Source organism: Euprymna scolopes, chromosome 13 (genome assembly GCF_053919585.1).
Source record: "Euprymna scolopes isolate OS-2025 chromosome 13, ASM5391958v1, whole genome shotgun sequence".
NCBI lineage: Eukaryota > Metazoa > Mollusca > Cephalopoda > Sepiida > Sepiolidae > Euprymna > Euprymna scolopes.
The window spans coordinates 65,786,354-65,813,731 of NC_136494.1; the positions used below are offsets into that span (position 1 = coordinate 65,786,354).

Below are 27,378 nucleotides of genomic sequence, written 5' to 3' on the forward strand. Positions count from 1 at the left end.
TGTCTTGTTTAGTAGCAACTTAAACAGTGCTCAATATGAATTTTGCAATCAGAAAGATAAATTAAAAATAAAATCTTTTCCGTTTTCGGTTGTCTTCTTGGACGATTTTATTTTTAATCTATTTCTGGTTGTGAGATTCATTTGGAGTTCTGATGATGACATGTTAATGTTAAAATGTTGATCGATCCATGTCGACTTCTTATAACGATTATATTATTTTATTAGCAGGCTGCCCGACGTTGTCCAGTTGTAAAATATGCTTGAATATGATATTTTAATTTATGTAGATTTTGTATTATTATGGAGCTAATTCTCTATTGATAATTATATTGTATCCATTATATAGTAGTGATTTTAAAAGTTTTAAGCAAAAACATATGATGAGTGTGACATCAGCTAAAATCGAAACTGATACATTTACCTCTCTAGCGGTATTCACTACTGTCTGAGCTAAAATACATGCATATAAAACCTTGACAAATTCATGCAGTTAAATGTATAAATTATATATAGTAGAGCCCCAGGATACGGCATTGGGATCGTTAGGTGAAATCACCGTATGGCGGAGGCCTAAGCGAAATTTTATGCAGTACATATTAAAAATTAGTAACAAAATACAGTACAGTATATAATACACATATAAATAAATAACATAAATAATACCGTAAAGCAGGGCAAATACCGTAACCAAGGGACGGAAAAACATCATATTTCACATCATAACCGGAAAACCCCGTATCCCGGGGCCATACACATTATGTTAAACTACACCTATCAAATTTCAATTTTGACATTTTTGCAGCTATTTTTCCAGCACTCAGTGTTTTTATTCTACAGGTCGGAATATTCCATGTATTGAGTTTAAAGTCTGCATACAAAAAAATTGAGTAGTTTGATAGAGACCGTTTCATAGATAGATTTACTCTAAATGAAGCTTTAAATGCTATGAAATTATGCACAATGTAGAAACTATTCACAAATAAAACTGTGCATAGTGAAATGAAACTAATCATCCAATAAAAAAATAGTGAACTGTGCATAGTGAAATGAAATAAATCCTCCAATAAAAAAAGAAAAAACAGGAAAAAATGTACAGTGAATTAATAAAAATTAATTTTTAAAGGAATATGCAAATTAGTTATCCTTTTTGAACTAGCTGGTATACTCACGTCTATATTAGGAAGTTGTATTAACTTTTCGATAAATTCCTGGTGGAATAACTTTAAATATGTATAACTATGCTTGTGTTTGTATTATTTGGACACCGATGATTTAGGGAAGTGTTTGTACCGTTTCTCTTGTTTCGACAAAGAAAACAATCATTCCGTGTGTGATCATAATAATGGTAGATAACTGCGTAATAACTGCAGACGATTAACAGAAAAAAAAAACATTTAGGCAATAAAACAGCAAAGGTAAATCAGATGACGAACAAATCCTTTACATTTCACTTCCATTAGTGTCACGCATTCAAGCTAAACAAAAATCAATATTTTTCTCCATTGATTTTTTTGTTGTTGTTACAAAGAATCCATATTTATTTTCTGATTGAGTGATTACGTTGAATGTCATATGATTATAAAATCAACATCAACTAAACTTCACCAAACTGATGATTCAATAACATCCATGATAACATTTATTTTCTATCATTTATCGTTATTATATGTAATAAGAACCCTTGAGTTCTAAGTGACACTATTTTAGGGGCTGAAGGTTCAATCCTCAGTTTGAGTGATACTAAGTATACAATTGCCAATTACTTAATAGTTCTACCCGGTTATTACTGATAGAGCAAGAGCATGCTAACCCTATGGATTAAATAAAGAGTTCCATTCAGAATTCAGTAGTTTTCTGAGTTCAACAGAAAGATTCCTGAGTTCGACAAGATACAAGATTTTTGGGTTTTTTTTTTAAATTTTTTTAATTTTTTTTTGAGAATCTTTCTTCGTTGCTGTGACATTACTTCGCACACGGGTTGATCATTTACATACGTGTCCTGTCATATTGCTGCTACTGCTATATGCATGTCTGTTACATTTATTCCTGATAAGAATATTGTTACAGTGAAGACATTTTCCATTACTCACTTTATCAGGAATGTGAGCTTGTGCTAATAATAATAATAATAATAATAATAATAAAATGTCAACATTTCCTTATCTATTTCTGCTATTAAATTATTTATTCCTTAAAATTAATTGTTTGTACGTTTACACATCACATACTACAAGAGATAGATTATTTTTATGACTACAAAGGCCTATTCTTTATGCATGAAATATGTTCACTGTTGCCATATTGAACTCTTACAAATACGAAATGATTATTGTAATTGTTCTTTTTGAGATTTACAATCTCTTACATTGTGTAATTACTTTTATGTGTTATTAAAACCGTCAATATTTTTAAAACCGGTGAAATATAAGGAGGAGGGAAATATTTATAGCTTGCTGGTAGAATCCGTGCATTAACAAACCGCTTTCATTGACTAAAGATAAATTTGCTCATTATTTAACGAAAATTATCGCGACAGATTCACATGTTTCAGTACAATTACGTGATTACTTTTCAACGTAAATTTTATAATTTATTTATAGAAATCGCTTGACACAAGGCATGAAGCCACTTGATGTAAGGATCTAACAAGAACAAAAGATGATTATTGCAAAAACAGATGTCTATTGGCCTTAGTCTTGAAAAGACCAAGGCCGTAAGTACAAGGAAAACAGTAAGCAGGAAGAGAGTTCCACAACCTTTCAGTCTTCAGAAAGAAGCTACTAGAATAGTAAGTTGAATTGTAATGAGGTATTAAAACAGCGAATTGATAGAGACCTCTTGATCAACGAATCAAATGAGCTGGGATAAAGGAAGCAGGGAATAGATCAGGTAATTCTGAGGAACACATGCCAATATAGTGCTTATAGAAAAGACTGAGACTAGCAACATCACGTCTGTGAAAGAAAAAAGGAGAGCCAATCAAATTAGATACATTTTTGCAATTTATTAAGACCCTTCGAACGGGACACAGATTCATGAGCCCAAATATGACAACAGTATTAATATATATATATATATATATATATATATATATATATATATAGCTCTCTATATATTTATAGCTCTAGTATCGCACTATTGAGCTATCTAAAAGAGAACCTTCTTATTTATTCATGTCATTACTATATCAAGTAATTGAATTACATATAAACATAAGCTTTTATATATATATAGCATGATTAGAGTTGATATGTCACCAAACAAAACTCTCTTGTACACTAACCCAGTTTGATAGTATTAAACTAACAGTGACAATAGCGCTATAGTAATTGAATATAAAATATATATTTTAATATGACACTAAGACAATGATCTATAACTGCATTAGATAGACTGCATACTATGCCAGACTTGCAAGACATACTTTTCTTTTTATCCGCACGAACGGGTGATGCGGTATGAGTTTAAAGTTTTAGGAGCTGTCATTTGAATCTTTTGGTGACTGATGGCGCCCATTTATTATGGTTCTCTGCTAACTAGAGCAATGCATCTTCTAGTTGTCATGTAGAATTACTCCCCCCTCCCCCCAAAGCTGCCATGTTTTCATTTATAGACAGACGTGTTATTCTTGAGAATGTTTTTAATTTGTAAACGAAACTATGTTGTTGCCGGATGAAACTACTTTCTACTAAATGGTTTGTAAGACGATGAGACAGAGTCGTGGTGGTGGTGGTGGCATGACCACAGTAGCTATTAACCGATTTAGGCCACAGAAGAACTTGACAGATAATAATCAAGGCATGTTTTTGTCTGTCGTTTTCAATATATATACATATATATATATATTCAGAAAGTGTGAGAGAATATATATATATATATATATATATATATAATGATTTTCCACAGCTGAACCAATGTCGCAGTCCACAAGAGCCAAGAAAGCCAACAAACCGGAAGTCCAAGACTCGAGTTTCGCCCTCATTTGGGCTCATCAGTTAGACATATCGATTTGAGGTAGGTTAAACAGTTCGATATGAGGTAGGTTCTTTCCACTGTCGGATCTGTGCCGCGGGTTGCTTGATTTGTGTAAGTTAATAGACTTTCTTGTTGTGTGTGTGGCGTGTTTGCTCAATTGGTAGAGTGCTCGCCTAGCATGCAAGACGTTCGGGTTTCAAATACTGAGCGCGGATATGTCTGACTGATGAGCCCAAATGAGGGCGAAACTTGAGTCTTGGACTTCCGGTTTGTTGACTTTCTTGGCTCTTGTGGGCTGTGACATTGGTTCGGCTGTGGAAAATCATTATATATATATATATATATATACTAGCAGGTCGCTGGCATTGCCAGGTCATAAAATAGACTTATATATGATGTTTTAACTCATAAAGATTTTGTATTTATTATCATAGTCAATTCTCTATTATATTTTACCGAATATATAATAGCAATTCCAAAGAAAGAAAAAAAAAACAATATTTTACTTGGGTGCCATCAGCTAGAATCGAATCCAAAACATGTAGCTCTCCAGTCTTATTCGTTACTGTCCGATCTCAGTCCATACACATATAAAAACTATAAAAACTTAAAAAAAAAAAAAGAAAAAGGTTGTTAAATATATAAAAATATATATTTATGCATGCTTATAACACGGAACTTGGCAGCTGTCACTATCACATCATTTGGAACAGATCCTACTTTTGATGCATGTTACTAACATACGTTTGACTTAATGGAATGGCGAAAATAATGATTTTAAAACATAGTTCTTAAATTATTGGCTGGCATTATTGATTCCGAAATTTTTATTTTATTTTCATACACATAGCTGTAAGCATTGACTACATAAGAAATGCAGAATAGAGAGACTAACCAATGTGTAACTTAGTGGAGATGGATGAAAACTCAGATATGGAGAAAGGTATATTTAAATGGTGAAGCTGTCTACAAGTTCCGTTACATTGGTGATACTATTCTAGCAATGGATAGAGCAGTTGCTAGTGTAATTACAATATGGTCGTCTTCAAGCCCAACAAAAACAAGTTCATCATGAGCTGTTCCCCTTAAGTAATCCAATTTACCAAATTTCCACTGTTAACGATTCCTATGATATTGTCCCTTTGACTACTGTATACTCTTTAACCCTTATCCTCGAGTGATTCCTACGAGGGGGCGTGCAATAAGTAATGCCTCTGACTCACTTCCCATAGCAGTAGAGCAACGAAACTTGGCACAGTTATTAGTCTTTCTCTACATAGAAACCACCCAGTTATGCATTTCTCCCATCGTTTGATGCAGCTCTGGAGACAGATTTTGTAGAACACCCCAGGTTGGTCCTCCAACCACGACGTGACTTCAGAAATCAAGGCTGCATCATCTGGGAAATGCTTTCCTTTCAAAAACAACTTCATGGCTGGGAAGAGGTGAAAGTCAGAGGGTGCAAGGTCAGGAGAGTAGAGAGGATGGGAGGGATTTCATAACCACACGCTCGTGCTTCTGATCTGGCGACATGCGAGTTGTGGACCAGAGCGTTGTCCTGCAGGAGGAGGGTACCTTTGCTGATCTTGCCTCGCCTCTTGATTTTGATAGCTTCCCTTAATTTCCTCAAAAGTGAAGCATAATAGGCTCCTGTAATTGTGGTACCCTTTGCCAGGAAATCTGTCATCACTACTCTGTCTTGGTCCCAGAAGACTGTGAGCATGACCTTGCCAGCAGAGGGCTGCACCCTTGCCTTCTTTGGAGATGGTGAGTCCAAGTGCTTCCACTGCATTGACTGGGCTTTGGTCTCTGGATCATAGTGATGGACCCCGGTTTCATCATGTGTAATCAATCTTTTCAAAAATTTTGACTCATCTACTTGGCACATCTCCAAATTCATCCTCGAGCACTCAACGCATTCTCGCTTCTGGAATGGTGTGAGCAACCTGGGAATCCATCTGGCAGACACCTTATGCATATATGCAAATGGTCATGAATGATAGTTTCCACAGACCTGTACTAATTTTGACATCTTGGGCTATTTGGCGAATAGTAATCCGCCGATCTTCCAAAATGGCAGCCTCAACTTGACGGACAGATGCCTCATCAATGGCAGAAGGGGGCGGGCGACCAGGTTTGGGAGCTGTTTCCACCAACTTCCGGCCATGCTTGAATTCACAATGTCAGCGTTTTACAAGGTCATATGATGGGGGCATTATCACCATAAGTTTCTTTCATTTCATCAAAAGTTTCCTGTGGTGTGCGTCCTTTCAAATACAAAAACTGGATCACTGCTAGACATTCAACAGGCTCCATTTCACATCAGACTCAGTTCAAACACCTGTAAAACAGAAACGACAATTAGTTCAGAGCTGTAATTTGCCACATAACCCGTAGAGATATAAATCATTGCACATGCAAAATTTCGGCTAGATCAAACAACTGGAAGTGGGTCGGAGGCATTACTCATTGCATGCCCCTCGTATGTAAAAAAAAAAATTAAATAAAATAAAAAATTGTAATAATTTGGATTGAGTAGAATATGTTCAGGAAACCTCTGCCATTTCTAATAACCAAAGTGTTACCACTGTTGATCAAGGGGAGAGTCTATCAAGCATGTGTACACTGTGTTATGATATATGGGAAATGAAACTTTGCCAGTAAGGATTGACTACATGCCTTAAATGGCGTGAAATGATATGAGAATGATATAATTTATGTCTAATTATGTACGTTTAAAGACAAGCTTAGTTTTGGTGAGCACAGAGGAAAATTAGATCTGGACAGGATAGGGTGATGTGTTCAGAAGAGTAGACTTTGATGGTATGGCCACATTGAAAGAATCGATGAGTTTTCTTTGGTTAGTAGATGTAGAACAGTTGTGGTAGCAGGTTCAGTTCGCTGGAGAAAGCCAAGAAAAACATGGGAAGAAATGATGAAAATGGATCTGAGGGATAAATAAATACACGGTCAGAGATAAATTACTTTGAAAGTAAATTTCTTAAAGCCGTCCGACATATGTGAGCATGTAAAATGGATGTTTAAGTGAGTACTATTATTACCATTATGATGATAAGTGTTTCATATTGTAAATTTAATAAGAAAAATCATTAAAAAGAAAAAAAAAATATGGGTGGGCACTCTGGTAAAGGAAATGAGTTTCCACTTAGTATGGAAACAATAATCTTCTGTGAAAAGAATAGATTATTTTTGTTCATCATTACCGTAAAATAACATGTAAAAAATGAATTGTTTCATTTAAATATGATTTACTTTATCCCACTTTAGTAGGGTTTTTTTTAGCACAGTTAGTAGGTCTCCTTCCTCTCCACCCTTCCCAGATGCCAATCACTGCAGACCATGTTTCGAATCACGTTATATCTAGCCACACTGATGAATCATAGATGATGAAGCACTCATCTGTAGCTAACTAAATTATAAATACCAATAACGGATAGTTTCACATTAATTACAGGAATATTTCTAACCAATCCCTTAAAGTGTTCTCTTTAATTATTTAACAACTAGTGGGACCTGTGGAAATTCCACAGCAAACTCATTTATATGTAATATGTTAGTGTTGGCATTCTGTAGATGGTCAGCATAAATGGAGACGCTCTGATATTATTGTAGCTCTTTTATTAAAACTGCAAAAGCATTTATCTAAGCTAGCAGAGACGGCTAGCGTAGCCTGGTGGTAAAGTACGCTTAAATATATTTTAATTCTTACAGATTTCGTATATATTATTATAGAGTTAATGTTTTATCGATTTTTATATATTATAAAGTTGTGATTTCAAAAATAAAAATCTATATCCATATGACTTGGGTGCATTAGCTTGAATTGAAACCAAAACTTATGAAAAAAAAAAAATATTTATATAACTTCCTTCAACAATAATTGTAATGAAACCAAAATTTATGAAGAATTCTTGGTAAAATTATTTACAACAAGAAATGAAAGTCCATAACAATTAAACGACTCAGATGTAAACGTGACGCGGAAAATAAATAACACACACTATCGTATTAACATATAGATAATTTCGATTTCCACATATGCACTGTCTGTTGTCAACCCGAGGTTTGTGGTAGTCAGTTCTCTTATAGACATCACCTTCTTTTTTATTCTTTGCATTTTTAATTTTGATATGTGCATGTGAACTGATGCTGCATAGGGGACAGTCATATTGGAGAGTGACGACGGCATGTATATAACAATGATGGGGAGGAGGAGAGAGAGAAAAGTTGACATTATTGAAGAGTGTGTATTACTGTTCTTTTACACAGAAGGGGACAGTCATTACTTATGATGGCGAGATACATTACTTGGATGGGGTTATACAAAGTTCATATCAGATGATTACACATTGCCTTTTGCTGTTGAATGATGACTGTTAAGTTTGCAGGTTGAAACAAGTAACGTAGAAAGCAATACAAATGACGACTCAACAAACAAAGGTAGATCAAATAAGAAGTGTATTAGGAAAAGGTATATTTACAGGATATTTACATAATGGTGTCAAATAAGAGTCTTTGCTGGAGAAACATATCTGCTCTCGGCGGCCTTCGGTGGCTTCTGGTGAACACACCCTCAGACTAACTGAGTCTTCCTATTTATGTGTAATTACTATCCACATATGCAAATGAATGTGTGCCACCACAACACCCTCCTCCCAAGATTTGAAGTCGCACAGATTTCAATATCTTTTTCTCTTGGGATTTAACATTAATGGTTCATTAAACAATCACCATCTTGAATGTGGCATTTTTTTTATTTGGTTCAGGTGCCTTTTATGTATATTTTGTGGACCTTTAATCATGTATGTACAATCACCAATGTGTTTATCCACTACTCCACATTCCCAGTAAGAGGTGTTATTCCTGTAACACTTGAAATATACTCGATCTCCTGAGTTATATTTCTTTCTTATCATGTGTGTAGTGTTTTGGACAATTGCCTGTCTTGGCAATAGTTTATCAAACGCTGATTTCACCTTTCTGGCAAACATTAAATCAGCTGGTGATATGTTTGGCGGGGTAGTAGGGTGCGGTGTTATCCTATATATTTGCAAAAATTGTTGCAAAGCCTTTTCCGTTGGTATCCCAATGGATTTTTTCAACGCTCGTTTTAACGTGTCCACGAACCTCTCCGCGAGGCCGTTTGATCTTGGATGATACGGCGGAGTAATGATATGCTTTACTTGGAACGTGTCACAAAATTCCTTAAAGTCTGTGGATGTGAATTGAGTTCCATTGTCAGTGATCAGTGTGTCTGGTACACCAAATCGTGCAAATAACTCGTGTAGGAATCCTATTGAGTTGTTCGTTGTTGGATTCCTGCAACGCATTACCTCAGGCCATTTTGTATAACTATCTATTACAATTAAGTAGTAATTTTCTCCTACTGGACCAGCGAAGTCCATGTGGATTCTCGACCATTGGTGGTCGGTTTTTGGCCAAGGTTTGTGTACTATAGGTGGGTATTTTGCCGCTAACTGGCATCCTTCACATCTATTTATTGTTGTAGCTATGTCGACGTCCATGTTATGCCAGTATACGTAGCTTCTCATCAGAGACTTCATCCGATTTATCCCTGGATGTCCTGTGTGGAAGTCTCTCAATATCCTCTTCTGCAACGTTTTAGGTATTACTACTCTCTCGCTATATAATAACACATCGTTACATATGGAAAAAGTTTCCTGAACCTTTTTGTCATTTATAATTTTTTCTTTTATATCATTTATATATTCATCTTTATCGGCTTCTCTTTTAATGTCCGACAATGTCACCGGTAGTTCTTTAATGATGTTTGCTACCATATTTTTCACTTCGACGTTTGTTCGAATTGCTGCAATCACTGATTCTTCCAAATTATGTTTCTGTGGTATCAGTTTTGAAAATCCATCCGCATGGCAAATCTTTTTCGATGCTAGATGTTGTAGCTGGAAATCGTAATTCAGTAGGATCGTACCCCAGCGCAGCAATCTATTTGCGGTGTATACAGGCAATCCTTTTTTTGATCCGTAGATTGTGAATAATGGTTTATCGGTGGAATTTAGTCACTGCAAAGATTATACTCAACGCTTCTTTTTCAATCTGTGAATATGCCTTCTCTGCTGGAAGCAGCGTTCTTGAAGCGTATCGGCTTTCTAGATCCATTAGGCATGATATGTTGAATGCATGCTCCTATGCCGTAGGAACTAGCGTCACTAGCGACGACTATATTTAATTTTGTGTCATAGTGAGTTAGAAATAATTCAGATGTTAGTGCGCTCTTTATTTTGTCAAAAGCGGTTTGACATTCTTGCGTCCAGTTCCAAGGTGTGTCCTTTTTTAGCAGCTCATTTAAGGGAGCTCGCAAATTATGCATCCCTTCAATAAAAGATTGCTAATAATTTGCTAGTCCTAAGAAACTCTGCAAGGTTGTTACGTTATTAGGTGCTGGCATGTTTTTTATTGCCGCAGATCTTTCTGGGTCTGGACGTCGCCCATGTTTATTTATTATATGTCTAAGATACTTAATTTCGCTCATACAGAAGTCGCGTTTATTTTCTTTTACTTTAAACCCGAATTCTTGTATTCGAGTGAATATTTGTTTTAAATGCTCCTTATATTCTTCTAGGGATTTGCTCCTGATAACAATGTCGGCCAGGTATGCACATGCGACCTCAATACCATTTAGCATGGTGTCCATCGCTTGTTGAAAAATGGCAGGCGCTACTTTGATGCCAAAGGGCAATTGGTTGTATTTGTACAACCCCTTATGCATGTTGATGCATAGTATTTTTGAGCAATTCTCCTCGACCGATACTTGTAAATACACGTCGCTCAAGTCTATCTTGGAGAAGATATTACCACCATTCAACTTTGTGAATATTTCCTCTGGGCTTGGTAGAGGGTAATGGTAATCTTGTAATATGGAGTTTAGACCTGTCGAAAAGTCTGCACACACTCTGATTTGATCATTGTTTTTCTTTGCTTATACGGTGGGGGCTGCCCAGTCGCTATGTTCCATTTTTGATAGTATCCCTGTCTGTTCCAATCTGTCTAATTCTTTATTAATCTTTTCCAACCCAGCGAATGGAACGTTTCACTTTTTTCTAAAAATTGGGCTGGTGTTTTCTTTAAGTTCAAACGAGGCCTTAAATTTATTGCAACGACCTAATTTAGTCATAAATACATCCGGGAATAATTTTTTTAAGTCTTCTTTTATATTTTCTGTTGTTGGAGTAGTACATTCTATTTTTTTACAGAATGTATTAATTGGCTTATCCCAGAGTCCAAATTTCTCAATTAAATCTATTCCAAACAGGTTTCGCTATTTTTCAATATGAACATTTTTAATTTCTTCGTAAGCCCTTTCAATTTTATCGGAAGGATAACTTCTCCTTCAAATTTTATCTCACCACCAGTTACCGTCCAAGCTGATTTACTTGTTTTCATCATGGTTAGTTTACCCAACTTTTTCCATGTATTCAAGTTTATTATAGAAATATCGGATCCTGAATCCCGTTGGAATTTCATTGGCGTTTTAAATATTTCCACTTTTATGTATTTTCGCCGATTTTTGTTTAATTTTTCATTTGATTTTGTTTGCTGTACTCTCTTTCTGGTGAAATCTTTATATCTGCAACAATCGCTTTTGTGTCCGACTTTCTTACAAATGTAGCATTTTTTCTTCTTATAAGGGCAATCCGATTCCCAATGTCTTTCTGCGCATCTCTTACAGTTATATCTAGGAAGAGACTATAATTATAATTATTATATTTGGAATATCTCGTTCCGTTTTGACTGCTTTTATTTGTATAGTTCTTGGTTGGTGTGTATGGTTTTCTAACCTTTCTTACATATGCCACTCCGGATTCTTCAATCTTTTTTTAATCCATTTTTAGTGTAATGGCCCTTTCACAATTCTCTGCTAATTTCTGAAGTGTTAAATCTTGCTCAGATTCCAGCTTAGACAACACTCGTCTGCGTATTTCTGCATTTTTCGTGGAGACTAACCCTTGTGCAAAGATTAGGCATTTGAAATCTTCTACTGTTAGTTCCGCTAGCTTAAAATTACCACAGTTATAAATTACCACAGTTATAAATTGACAACTGATGCGTATGCCAAATAATCTTGGTTGTCCATCTTCCTTAGATTCATACACAACCATCTCTTATGAAAAAGAGATATATTCGGATTAAATGATTCTTTTAGTAATTTTACAGCTTCCATGAAATCTAATTCCGTAGTTTTTTTAGGTAGTATATAATCTACGAACTTGCTGTGTTCTCTTACACCCAACTTCCCGAGTAAAAGGCTCACTTTCTGGCTATTTGGCCAACTTTTGCAGTCCAGTTGAAAGACATCCTCGTATCTTGTATAGTATGCTTCAAAAGTCTTTTCTTCCTCCGGCACATAATTAAATGTGTCCATGCTAAAATATAGTTGTATGCGAGAAATCAGTACTGTCGACATTTTCTCGATTAGTCTTTAATAGTTCCAGTGTTTTAGCAAAACGTTCATTTTGCCTTTCTTCATATTCAAATTGTAATTTCTTCTGCCTTTCTTCTTGTTCAAGTTGTAATTTCTTCTGCCTTTCTTCTTGTTCAAGTTGTAATTTCTTCTGCCTTCTTGTTCAAATTGTAATTTCTTCTGCCTTTTTTCTTGTTCCATTTGCCATTTCAATAATTTCTCCTCTCTACATGCATCTAGCTCGGATTGCGCCTTTTGTTGCGTCTGCAAAAATTGCATTAACATTCTAGATAAATCCTTTTTTTTTTTTTTTTTTGTACGTGACGTTTTACTGTCTTATATCCGTTATCCAGTGACAACTTTAGTTTTTTAAAAAAATCTTTCCTTGATTTTAGTTTAACTGTGGTATTTTTTATTTTTTTATTTTTTTAAATACCGAAGAGAAAAATTTGGTTTACCAAAAAGTCTTTAGTTAGTATTTACAGCAATTTAGGAAATCCACTGGTGAACTTTTTTTTTCTTTGTATGTTACTGCCTTGTAATTTAGTAATACAAATCTGTTCTTTGTAATTTAGTAATACGAATCTGTTTGTCGTTTTACAAAAATTCACTTTTACAGTTTGTTATTTTTTTTTTTAAGATGGATTCCTCGGGAAATGGCGTAAATCGTCGGGTTTTTTTTTGTTTTTGCCACGTTCGAGTTTTTTTTTTTTGCTTTGAGACTGCAATTAAAGGTTTTAGTTTGTCTCTTTTTTTCCCAACTAGTATTTTAGTAAATAAAATACTATTAATCGAGGTTACTTTTTTTTTTTTTAACCTGAATGTAGTTTTTGTTCTTGGAATTTGGGAAACAACCGTTTCTTTCTTTTAGTGTTGTACTTCGCAAGGAAAATATTTTACAGTTTTCCAATGTTCGCTGAATTATTCATTTTTTCCGCTTGAGTCGAACTTCTCTTTAGCGTAAAATTCGTTTTTACGACTATTTCGTTCGTCAAAACTTGTATTCCTTAGAAAGGTCAACCGTTGCGTTGTACTTTTTTTTTTTAGTGAGTTCTTTCCATTTCTTCGTCAAACTATTATATTTGACGTTCATCCTCGTCGTCACTGTTAAGTTTGCAGGTTGAACAAGTAACGTAGAAAGCAATACAAATGACGACTCAACAAACAAAGGTAGATCAAATAAGAAGTGTATTAGGAAAAGGTATATTTACAGGATATTTACATAATGTTGTCAAATAAGAGTCTTTGCTGGAGAAACATATCTGCTCTCGGCGGTCTTCGGTGGCTTTTGGTGAACACACCCTCAGACTAACTGAGTCTTCCTATTTATGTGTAATTACTATCCACATATGCAAATGAATGTGTGCCACCACAACAATGACACGCCACAGTTTTATAAAAATATGATGATAACTTCTTTATTATCGGTTCGACCGGTCGAATGATGATGACTTCAAGGAATTCAAAGTCGCTCTACATGATTAAACGTTCTCCCTTCTCTTCTAAAGGGACCTTCCTCTGATCATGTCAGCTCAATCCGACCGACTCTGCTGATTGTTCGATCTGGACTCAACTACCTCTGATCTTCGACTCTAGCTCCTATATTGAGAATTCATTTTTGCTATGACGTCAGACGTGTGGTCTCAAAACGTGATCGACTCATGTGGCTTAAACATACATTTCCAAAACAAACTTCTACAACAAAGAATTCTCACTAACCTATTTTTCAACCTAACTTATTTTTCAATATGTTTTTAAATTGTATTCATTATTTTTTTTTTAGCTGACCTTTTTAATTCACCTTCCATAAAAGAATGCACAATTAAATTCTTTTTACAATACAAAAATTTAAACTATTTTATATGAAATTCAACAATGCGAAATTCTAACATTCCATTTTCTGAATCTATTTCTGAACTTTGCTTACAAAGTTCGAATCTAGGTCTATCCTAATCTCATTTTCCACTTATCTAATGTTCTTCTTACTTACAGAAAAAGGGGACAGCCCTTTTTCTGTAACACTAATTGTTTGGAAGATTGATTTTTTTCTTTTATGTTATTCCTTCTAGTAAGTTATTTATTTGTTAATGTCTTATCTGTTAACAGGCACTACTAACATCTAATGGTCCCAGTAACAGCAGAATGGATACACGTTATTCAAGACTTGATTCGGAAATGGAGCGGAGTAACCAGAGGTTTATCGATGACAATGAGCAGCAGCAACAGGTAAAATTGCCAGGATTTAATGCATCCCCCTCTCTCTTTCTTCGTGTTTTCTATTTTTTCCCCCCTTTTTATGTAATACTAGCCTGGGTGCCCGGAGGTGTGTGTTGAACAAAAAAAAAATGGTAGTAGGCAGGTAGGTTCGAACCCGTAACACAATGGTGGAAAGAAAATGAAAGAAAATCTGATGTCTTACTGCTACTCCCTGACGCGACTGAAAGTCTAAAGTATTCAAATTTAACAAAGTCAATCAAAAACAAAAGATGACTTGCAGAAATGGCGTTGCTTTTAAACCTGCCACAGAATTAGACACAAGGTCGTTTTTAATTTGGGGAAAACCAGTTCCCCTAAAAAGGGGTCACTCCGGCAGTATCTAAATAAATAGTAATTGTCTCAGTATGAAGGGTTTCCCCTACATTGACCAAGGACCAATTACAGAACAGATACTACCCGGTCCAAATGCCAGGCGGTTGTGTTCAAATAGTTTCGCTTTATTTATATGAAAAAGACAAACAGCCAAGACGACGGCATGGGGAGGGGGAATTTTGTTTAACGTGATCAAAAAAAAAAGAAGATAGACGATGTCCATTTGCGAATGCGAGATATTATGATCTGGGAATTATGCAAAAACTTCTTGCAGAACCTAACCGACGCGAGAAACCCGATTTGAAAAGCCTTTCGTGGACATACACAAATGCTTGCGCCCATTTTGCCCTTTATATAATAGACTAGCAGGGCTGCCCGGCGTTGCCTGGGTGTTTGTCGGTGTGTGTTGAGAAAAAAGAAAGGCAGACTCAAACCCGAAGCCTGGAGACAAAGGCGAAAAAGAAAGTGGAAGAAAAAGTGATATGTAACCGCCATACTAAGAGGGCAGAGGAAGTGAGAATGGTTGCAATCAAACGATTAAAAAGCTAAGTGAATGAGTTCACACAGGATGTCAAACATCACGCGCTTAACTTTGGCTGCAAGCCAGTTAAGCTTGTTCCCCAAGATGTTGGGGAAAACCAGCTTCCCATAAAAGAGGGAGTGTCCAAATGAATAGCAATTGTCTGTTATGACGGGTTTTCCCCACATTCCCCCACACAGCTTATTGCTTTCTGGATGTCCCGGGAAGAGTGCCAGGGAAACGCAGTTTCTTTGAATACTTTCACTTTGTTTATACGAAAATTACTCACAAAAGAGAGCATTCTATATTTTTACAAAGTCGTAATTCACTCATGTGTAGAGTATTGTTGCCACATCTGGGCTGGAACATTTGCCACTAGTTTTTCACTCTTAGGCAGGATCCAAACAAAAGTCTCAAACTAATAGGTTCTGCACTATCGGTCAAGCACCAGATCCTGTCTCATCGCTCCAATGTCGCATACCTGTGCCTGTTTTACAAATATTTTAATGGATGGAATGTGCTCTGATAAACTCACAGCACTTGTGCCCCCCTTAATGTACGTACTCCCAACTAACTCAACAAGCAGCAAAATCCCACCCCTTCACTGTTGAAGTCCCTAGATGCCGGAAAGCCTTCTACTCTAATAGTTTATTCCTTCAGACTGCTAGACTTTGAAAATCCCTCCCTGTTTCTTGCTTCCCTGACTGTACTAACTTGCAGAAGTTTAAATGTCATATGAATAGACATCTTGCTGCTCAACTCCCCTCAATCCCCTGCTAGACTCAATCCCAAATAGAAGCTCTATGTGTTCCAAGTTGCAATATGCCTTATATGGGGTGAAAATGAATAAAAAAAGTTAAAAAAAAAAAAAAAAAAAAGCCCAACTCAATCATGCTCTGCAAAGCCAGAAGCAAAAACAATTTTTCTCTGTAAAATGGCTAAACAAAACATGAATAAATCTTTGAAGATATAAAGAATTTGAAGCATAAAATTTTTTATCAAAATAATTGAATTCAGCATCAAACAAAAACAAAAATGACATGCCGTAAAACAAAACAACCAAACTAAATGGCATGAATAAATATTTGAAGATATAAACAATTTGAAATATAAAACCTTTTTTTTTCTAAAATGACCAGACCCTACAATATATATATGCCATCAATAATAGAATCCCAATCGAAGAGAAGATTTATCAATGTCAGTTTTACATGACTAACGAATGCAGCAAGAGGAAACTAGCTACTTGCTGTCAGTCTGGTTTTTGAAGGGGGGGTTAATAAACTGAAATGTATTCTGGTGGAATTAACTTTGTAATTAAATAATATTTTAAAATACGATTTAAAAAAAAAAAATTATATTTGATGCTATTACCTTTTTTTTATATATGAAACTTGGAATCACTTGTGAATTTAATATTCCCTAGAAACTTTCTCCTCGAAGGGAGAATGGTGAATGCCATACTAGGTATTCCATTTTTGCTTTCAGTAAATTAAACCGATAATAATTTGCAATTATGAAAGTTAGGTTGATACCAGATGAATACACACGTGAAGTGGTCTCATGAACAGAAATTCTTTTACAGTTGTCTCCTAGCAACCATGTTCATCTTCATGATCCACCATGTTTCTAGCCAATGTTGCCATCGGGATTATTTATCTATAATTTATAGAGGCAGGTGGTCAGTGTGTTAAATCGCTTGAATGAGTCTACGGAGGAGGAGGAAAGGAAATTTGAACAGGACTACTCTTATAGACTACTTGATTTGTTTGCACTTAATAATTTAGTGCTGTTAACATCCCCATGTTATATTTTTTTAGTTTCAGATTAAAATCATTGTATCTATGCAAATGATGTGTGTGTCAGTCGCTATAAATACAACCAAGAAAGTTGGTTCTTCTATATGGTTAGATATATTGTATTTGGTTTTATGATTATACCAGATATGATATCTGGTACTTTATGGTCAGATACAAGGTGTCTTCAATAAATTTTCAGACTTTTTTGTACAGGCATTTAAAATTGTTGCAGACTCTTGAAAATTCAGTATGTTATTTTTGTACATCTTATGAAATGGTTGACCAATTTTTATGGTTTCAGGTTAAGATGAACAGCTACAACAGGAATTAGAATACACCCTACTAAAGCCTGATTGTCACAACTGGTGAATTTCAAAAATGCGATCCGGATGTGTGGACGTTTTAGAAGAACGATATGCCATAAAATTCTGTTTTTAATTTGGAAAAAATGCCGCAGAAACATGGAATGTTTCAGACTGCTTATAAATCATTCTTGCATAAATCGAGCATCAGTTTTTGAGTGGCATAAGAGATTCAAGAAAGGCAGGAAGTCCGTGAAAGATGATGAAAAGTGTGGGAGAAGTAAGGAAATCAGAACATCAGAGTTAAGTCGCCAAATAAAGAATTTCATGTATAAGAACCGTCATGTGTCTGCAGAGACAATAAATACACAGTTTGATGTCAGTATAGGAACTTGACACACAATTATTCACGAGGAACTGAAGATATGGAAGATTCGCATGAAGTTTTTCCAATGCACCAGTCGATAACTCCATCCTTGTTGCAGACTATTTGACCAAGATGAGCATCAAGACAGTTCCTCACCCTCCCTATAGTCCAGACCTTGCTCCCTGTGACTTTTGGTTATTTCTTAAGCTCAAGATAAACCTTAGAAGCTGTTGCTATGAGACAATTGAGATTTTTAAAAAAGTCTCCAAACTTATTGAAGGCACTTCATATATTGTATTTGGTTTTATGATTATACCAGATATAATATCTGGTCTTATATAATTTTATATGGTCAGGTTCTTTCTCTGTAATTTATACAGGCAGGTTGTCAGTATGTGAAATCACTTGAATATGCATATGGAAAGGACACTTGTTTGTTAGTAGTACTTAATTTAGTGCTGCTAACATCCTTATGCTTGTTTCTTTGTTTTTCTTTGTAATTTCCAATTGACAACATTGTATCTATACAAATAATATGCATATTAGTCACTATAAATACTCACAAGAAAGTTGGTTCTTTTTTATAACAAGTGTATATTATAAAATTAATGGTTTCCTTTAGCTTAGAAGCACAAATGTACAATAAAGTTGGAAATTGCTTTTTAAACATTTCAAAATCACTTTCTAATGCATAGAAGTCACAATAGCATACAACAGTTAGCCATTCTCTTTTCTTTTATTCAATCTGCTCTGGTTGGACAGTTTCTTATGATGGCAACCTTCTGTTTAATGAGACAATGGCATTCTGCATCTAGTCTGGTGCACTGCAGCATCTGCTGTAGCTATACAGTTCGAAGCTGGAATTGGCTCTCTGGATGCAGGTCTAGGCTGGTAATAAGGAAACCTAGGTTTGCCTAGTTACCAGGGTCCTCCTCTCAGCATTGCAGACAAAGTCTGATGGAAAGATGGTTGGAGCTAGCACAGCTGCAGGAGTTGCCAGAAAGGTGTTGCAGTGTTTCACCATCCACCTATCAGGATTCCAAACTGGATATTTTTGTCAGAGTTTACTTCATTAACCCTTGTCTTTACCAAGGTATCCACAAGGCAGCTATTTACCCATAGCTGGTGAAAATTTGAAAATATTTCCAATTTTGATAAAAATAACAGATCCTCATTGTAGTTATGGTTGTATTAAAATAAAAACGAAAACCTTAAGTGATACTTCTTAAAAAGTCGGGCAAAAGAAATGCGAATTCTGTGGCTGTAAAACTTTGGAAATATTTCCCAATTGTGACAATGCAGACAAAGCAATCCTGTACCATATGATCATCCATGTTTGTTGTCCTTTTGTTAGTCTCCAATTGTTACTAATGTTTTTATGTAAATAATACATGTGTCGGTCATTATGTTAAATCTCTCAGCTGTTCTTGGGTCTGGATGACCGTTGAGACACCAAAGATGACCTGCCAATCATTTTTCTCTAGCCCTTCCAATTTTCTGCCTTCCAGCCCTGTCTACTCTCGAATGTTGTCCATTCACCTCTTTTCTCTTTGTTTGTCCTTTAATTTTCCTCTTCTTCACAGTGGTTAGTAGATTCTCGTGTGGCTCGACTGTTTGTCTAGGTCTTATTCACTTACTCATTTGTAATGTCGTTTTTGTATGAGATGTTGAGGATATTTTGGGAGCAAATCAACTCTATGATCTGTGTCCTTTTTTCTAGATCGGCAGCTAAAGTTCACAATTCTCACAGATACGGAAACATGGTATAATATGGTAAACATACCCAAAACATTTCATTATATAAATAAACACACTTTAAAAAAAATCGGTTCTTCAATATGATTGCTATTTGGACCTGACTTTGAAAATCCGGTAAAATAATTGTGTGTGTGTGTATATATATATATATATATATATATATATATAATTATTTTTTTTTATTATAATAATTATTAAATACCTACAGACACTAGTGTTTCATCCTTTCGGGAATCTTCAGTGCAGGGTGTCACGATTAATACCAGTCGAGCAATTCGAACCCCGCATCACGAGACATCTCTAGCTCGGTTAGCGAAGACCTAATTCATTCGGCTACCATTAACCGCGTGAAATAACGTCGAATTTAAACATTTTTAATTTTAAATGTTCATTTGCGTCAGTCAGAGAGTGATCTAATCGTTATACGATGATCTATGCATAAGAGCTAAGTTGACCGACTTTTAATTCAACTGAAAGTGCTCAACGATAAGAAACGAATTTCTTAAAGGGGCTGTCATAATTATTTTTTTTACTATAATAATTATTAAATATATATATATATATATATATATATACTAGCAAAAGTACCCGTCCTTGACTGGGTTCAAAAACAGCCTACAGAAAATGGACTCTGATTTATGAAAGTATGATAGATTATGAAAAGGAAGGGTTGTAACGACATAACTTCGAATTTGTGGGTATCAAAACCAAAGCAAAATATGAAAGTAAAAATAAAATAGATAAGCCCCAATTTATTATACCATACCTGTTCACACTGAAACACTTATCATAACATTCTGTGGATCTATATTAAAAAACCTTGTTAAACTTTGTGACATATTTCCATCCTATGGATGTCAGGCACGAACAAACACCCCATATACCATATTTCTTCAAACTGAAACATAATTATCAAAGTATACTTACGTAGATAGATATGAAAAGTCTTTATTAAAGTTTGTGCCTATTTCCATTCTATGGAGGCCAGACACAAACGCAGACCCCACAATTTTATTATACCATCCCTATTTAAGTTAAAACATACGTATTAAAGTATTATTATGTACATCTATATCAAAAACACTTGTATACGTTTTTTTTTTTAATTTTTAAATTTATTTCAATACTTTGTGGACCAGGCGCATACGCAGACCCCACAATTTTAATTAATCATCATTATGTCAGATCAAACATACCGATTCCTGTGTCTCGATACATCTTCTATCATTATATGTGATCAGTATTCTATAATAGTCAACCATATAGAAGCCTATTCGTGACCAGACACACACAGACGTTCAGCTTTGTTATATATATATATATATATATATATATATATATATATATATATATATATATATATATATATATAAACTCAGTTTTCTTGCCAGTTGTAGAATTGCAATAGAACAAGAAATTTGCAAGAAACAAATTCAATGAAGAAGAAATTTTTTATAAAAAACAACTTTATTTCGACTTTTTCTAATTTCCTCATTAATTTTTGTTATAATGAAAACCTTCCTGTTTAATAAAACAATGTTGGACTGTAACAAAATAAAAAAGAGAAATAAATTTATTTTTCCTTGAAATCTTTTTTCCGTTTTGTTTTGTCTGGCTTTCAATTTAAAGGCATCCATCTTTCTCCGGTCTCTGTTGTTGTCTTACGGAAAAGCAATTTTATGCTATCAGCTGCTTTTGTGTGTTCGGCCGATCAAAATGGTGGTACATGTAATACTTTGCCCGCAACAATGGAGACAGTTTTAATTGCCTTTTTTTTTTTTTTTTAAATAAAACGTATTTGCTTTTCTGAAAAGTTTTCCAAATTGACTATGGTTTGTAGAATGGTTATTATCATGGACTTTTGAAATGGTTGTATGAATTCAAGAACAGTGCTGTATTTGTACTCTATTGAAAAGAATGACAACACACACATATATAAAAATAAAACAATATATCTTCATTCTCAGTAATGGTTATAGATGGTTGGTTGGTTCGGAGAAAGATACACCTATGAGAATTCTGTGTTGATTCTACTCTGGACCGAATTGTTAATCAGCAACGATATCCTTTTCAGCTGTCATCATATAAGCATTTGTGACCACCTGAAACGCTCCTTTTGGGATGTTATCATTGCAGCCACACCCTCAGGCGTTTTATGCGGTCATTGTCATTTCACTGAAGTGACCTGACTTTGATTACACCTGTGTAACCTTTTGCCAAAAATGACCTTTCAAACAGCATGCTTTTAACTTGTCTTCTTTTTCATAATTGATCAAATTTGTTGCTTCTTCGTGCAGGTGCATGTGTCATGTTTATAATTTTTATTAAATTACTTTTTGGTACATTTTCTTGTTTCTTACATTTGTCGCCAGATGTACACTTTTATCAAGATGTCTCGGTACACACAGTCTAGATATCCAACAATGACACTAAAAATGTTTTTCTTTATACTTATATTTATTTCAAACTAGATGGCTTCACAAGCTTGTTATTGCTTCACGAAGTTTTCAAAATACTTGAAGCACCAAATTTAAATAACCATTTCATTGCTGTAAATGCAAAACAAATACTGTCATATTTATTCATATTGATAAATACTAGCATGACCTGTGGAAATTCCACAGCAGACTTTCATAGATAATATATTAATGTTGGCATTCCGTGAATGTCCAATGTAAATGGAGATGCCCTGATATTATTGTAGCTCTTTTGTTAAAACTGCAAAAGCAGAGATGCCCCACATTGCACAGTCATAAAATACGCTTAAATATGATATTTTACTTTATGCAGATTTTGTATATATATTATTATAGAGTCAATTTTTACTCTTATATATTATAAAGTTGTGATTTAAAAAAAAATACATATATATATATGTGTATATATATATATATAATATGACTTGGGTGCATCAGCTTGAATTGAAACCAAAACTTATGAATAAAAAAAAAAAAAAAAAAAATATATATATATATATATATATATATATATATAACTTGAGTTCCTCCAGCTATAATCGAAACTGAAACCAAAACTTATGAAGAATTCTTGGTAAAATTATTTATTACAAGAAATGGGAGGTCATAACAATTAAACGACAGTCACTCGGAAGAAAAAAGATGTAAGCGTGACACACAAAATAACACACGCGTTATCGTATTAATATATAGATTAGCATTTTTGAAATTTTGGTACAAATTTGTTTATCTTTAAAATGTGATCCTACAGAAAAAAAATGAATTAATTTGCCTGGGCAACAGTGTGTGTGTGTGTGTGTGTCACACACACACACACACACGAAGGGCGTGCAATAAATAATGCCCCTGACCGACTTCCAGTTGTCTGATCTAGCTGAAATTTTGCATGTGTAATGATTTATATCTCTACGGGTTATGTGGCAAATTACAGCTCTGAACTAATTGTCGTTTCTGTTTTACAGGTGTTTGAATTGAGTCAGGTGTGAAATGGAGCCTGTTGAATGTCAAGCAGTGATCCGGTTTTTGTATTTGAAAGAACGCACACCACAAAAGACTTTTGATGAAATGAAAGAAACTTATGGTGATAATGCCCCATCATATGACCTTGTAAAACGCTGGCATTGTGAATTTAAACATGGCCGGAAGTCTGTGAAAACAGCTCCCACACCTGGTTGCCCCCTTCTGCCATTGATGTGGCATCTGTCCGTCAAGTTGAGGCTGCCATTTAGGAAGATCGGCGCGTTACTATTCGCCAAATAGTCTAAGATGTCAAGATTAGTACAGGGTCTGTGGAAACTAGCATTCATGACCATTTGCATATGCATAAGGTGTCTGCCAGATGGATTCCCAGGTTACTCACACCATTCCAGAAGCGAGAATGCGTCGAGTACTCGAGGATGAATTTGGAAACTTGCCAAGAAGATGAGTCAAAGTTTTTGAAAAGACTGATTACACAGGATGAAACCTGGGTCTATCACTATGATCCAGAGACCAAAGCCCAGTCAATGCAGTGGAAGCACTTGGACTCACCATCTCCAAAGAAGGCAAGCTGCAGCCCTCTGCTGGCAAGGTCATACTCACAGTCTTCTGGGACCAGGACGGAGTAGTGATGACAGATTTCCTGGCAAAGGGTACCACAATTACAGGAGCCTATCATGCTTCACTTTTGAGGAAATTAAGGGAAGCTATCAAAATCAAGAGGCGAGGCAAGATCAGCAAAGGTACCCTCCTCCTGCAGGACAACGCTCTGGTCCACAACTCGCATGTCGCCAGATCAGAAGCACAAGCGTGTGGTTATGAAATCTGCCCCCATCCTCCCTATTCTCCTAACCTTGCACCCTCTGGCTTTCACCTCTTTCTAGCCATGAAGTTTTTTTTAAAGGAAAGCGTTTCCCAGATGATGCAGCCTTGATTTCTGAAGTCATGTCATGGTTGGAGGACCAACCTGGGGTGTTCTACAAAATCTGTCTCCAGAGCTGCATCAAACGATGGGAGAAATGCATAACTCTGGGTGGTTCCTATGTAGAGAAAGACTAATAACTGTGCCAAGTTTCATTGCTCTACTACTATAGGATGTGAGTCAGGGGCATTACTTATTGCACGCCCCTCATATATATATATATATATATATATATATATATATATACGGAGGTCTTTATTTTTAACTTAACATTTCCAAATTCTGTTGACTTGCAAGCTATGTGACCACAAAATAAAACAATATTTCTAAACAGGCCTATTTGTTATAGTAAAATAAAAATAATTGAATAAAAAAACAAAAAATATTATGTTTCTGAATTTGGGAGATGAAGATAGGTTATATAATTTTGATTATTCAGACTGAAATTGTGTGTGTGTGTATGTATATATATATATAGAGAGAGAAGGAATAAATAACAAAAAGTTATATTCCAAAATTCTGATGTTGACCATCTTATAATTTATTCTTTTAATTCAGTTGACTTATACAATTCTTGACAGTATCTGTTTCGTAGTGCAAAATCAATCACTTAATTATTATATCAATCAGTGAATCTATTATGCCCTTAACTCATCAGAAGAAATAGCAACAATCAATCCGTCAAAAGGAATTGAAGTGTGATTTGACATGATTAAAACCTGAAAATTGGAAGAGAGACTGTAAATACCTTTTTATTTTCCATCATGCCATATTGAATTTTTATCAAACAACTATTCGTAGCAACAATTTTAATTAACTTATAAATCTCCTACCAAAATGTTCTATTTAATAATTAGCAAATTTATTAATTCTAAGTTGTGTATGCATACTTATAAAAATAATATCAGCAAATTATAAACTATTATACATGTTTGTATATATGAAACTAAACTAAGGTAAAAAAAAAACAAAAAAAAAAAACGATTGATCATTTTAATTAATTTATGAATATTCTACCAAAATTAATAATTAGTAAATTTATTAATTCTAATTTGTGTATACATACTTATGAAAATAATATATATATATATATATATATATATATATATATATATATATATGATAGTGTGTGTGTTACTTTGTGTGTCACGTTTACATCTTTTTTCTTTTGAGTGGCTGTCGTTAAATAATTGTTGTGTTCTTCCATTTTTTGTAATAAATAATTTTGCCAAGAATTCTTCATAAGTTTTGGTTTCATTTTCGATTATAGATGATTGCATTCAACCCATCTATTTTTTTTTATTTTTGAAATCACTACTTTATGTTGTTTTTTAACGGTCACGCTTGCATTATTAAATATGGAAAAATAAATAACTCACCTCTTTTTTATTGTTCTACACGCTACTGTATTAATATATAGATTTGCTTAGATAAATATTTTTATACTTTTAACAAAAGGTCTAGAATAATATGATGGTGTCTTTATTCATGCTGAACGCCCACAGAATGCCCAGCAGTAATATATTACATATGAAAGATGCCGCTGTGGAATTTCCACAGGTCCTGCTAGTATTATAATTATTTTTCTCTACCTGTAGACACTAGTGTTTCATGCTTATGCAATCATCAGTGCAGGAAATGATCAACGCTGGTCAAAAGATTCAAACCTTGCAACAAAGCCATTTTTGGCTCCATTAGCAAAGAACGTACCACAAGATTACCGTTCATCGGCGCAAAAATTAAGGAAAATTTTAATATTAATGAAACTTAACCTTTAATATGGACGATCTTTGAATGATCAAGTAACAAGAATTTACGATCTCGCATACAAACGAGAGGGAGGGAGTAATATGTAGTAATTAGTAGTCGATGGAAATCGATGCCTCCGTTCAGTCTCGAAAGACAAAGGATACCCCCTGCAGGGGCAGCTGTGCATGAAATGGTGAGGCAAGGGTTGTGCAATCCCAACCACACCTCTCCTGAATCAGCACTGTTTGGGTCCAGTGCCAAGAAGTCCAGGGCTACTGGAAACAATGCCGAGATAAGCAGAGAGCACATACAGCACCTAGAAGTCCCAAATGGTCACCCATTTAGTACTGACCAGGTTCAACATTGCTTAACTTGGGTGATCCAGTGGGGACCAGTGTGTCAACATGATTATGCCATACTTTAATAAGTAGTAAGATTGTACATTTAAAAACATTAGAATTGTTCACAAAGATCTGAGGCGTAGCCGATAAAGTATTAAGTAAAATTGAGTTCTAAGTGACACTCTTCTTGATGTTGAAGGTTCAATCTTCAGTGCAGGTAATACTAAGGATACAATTGCGAATTACTTAAGATTTCTATCCAACCATGTCTGACGGAATGAGAGAATGCTACTTCTATGGATTGAATAAAGGATTTCGTTTGAAATTCCGTGCAGATTCCCAAGTTCACCAGAAAGATTCCTGAGTTGATGAAAGTCGTTACATCAAGTGAAACGTTGTGAAAATAACACTCAAGAAGAGAGCAGTTGAGTGAATGTTACAAATAGAACATCGTAGTTAATGAAATGTGTTTTTATGCATTTGATCATTTCTATCGATAAGCAATATATAAAAACAGGATGCTTTTGTGTGAGCTTCAATTAACTTGAAATTGACCTCACCGTTAGTGCGAGAAAATGAGCCCAACTTTCGCATATGTTTATTTCATATGTGCCACTCTTTTAATACCAACAATTAACGTGTGGCTACCAGGAAACGTGGAATTACTAGTAGGCTGAGAGAGGATAACCAGTTTATGTGCAAAACCTGTAAGATAATGAAGATGAATGAAAACTCGGATGTAAACAAAATATATCTGGATGGCGAAGAGGTTATCCAGAAGTTTTGTTATCTTGGTGATACGATTGAAGCACACGGTGGAGCAGGTGCTATTTTGATTGCAAGAATTAGGAGTGGATAGGGTAAGTTCAAGGAATTTTTGTCATTACTAACCAACAGAGCATTACCACTTTTGACCAAGGGAAGAATCCCTCATACATGTGTATGCAATGCGAGGATGTATGGAAGTGAAAGCTAACCACTGAGTGTTGTGGACATGCATTGCATGAAGAGAAATGATATAAGAATGATACGATGAATGTGTTATAGGAGTCTTAAAGGCATACTTAGTCCTGATGATCTCACAAAGAAGATAAAATCTGGACAGTATAGAGAGATGTGTGCAGAATAGTAGACTTT

General features: G+C 34.9%; 1 protein-coding gene across 2 annotated transcripts in view; it reads left to right on the top strand.

Moving 5' to 3' along the window:
* The window catches only part of LOC145292052 (syntaxin-6-like), a 627,569-nt gene that overhangs the window by 546,409 nt on the left and 53,782 nt on the right, over positions 1-27,378 (top strand). For both annotated transcript variants that reach the window (XM_080138080.1, XM_080138081.1), the window contains exon 5: positions 14,546-14,665. In XM_080138080.1, the coding sequence (XP_079994206.1) occupies positions 14,546-14,665 (120 nt within the window). The remainder of the gene's footprint in view (positions 1-14,545; positions 14,666-27,378) is intronic.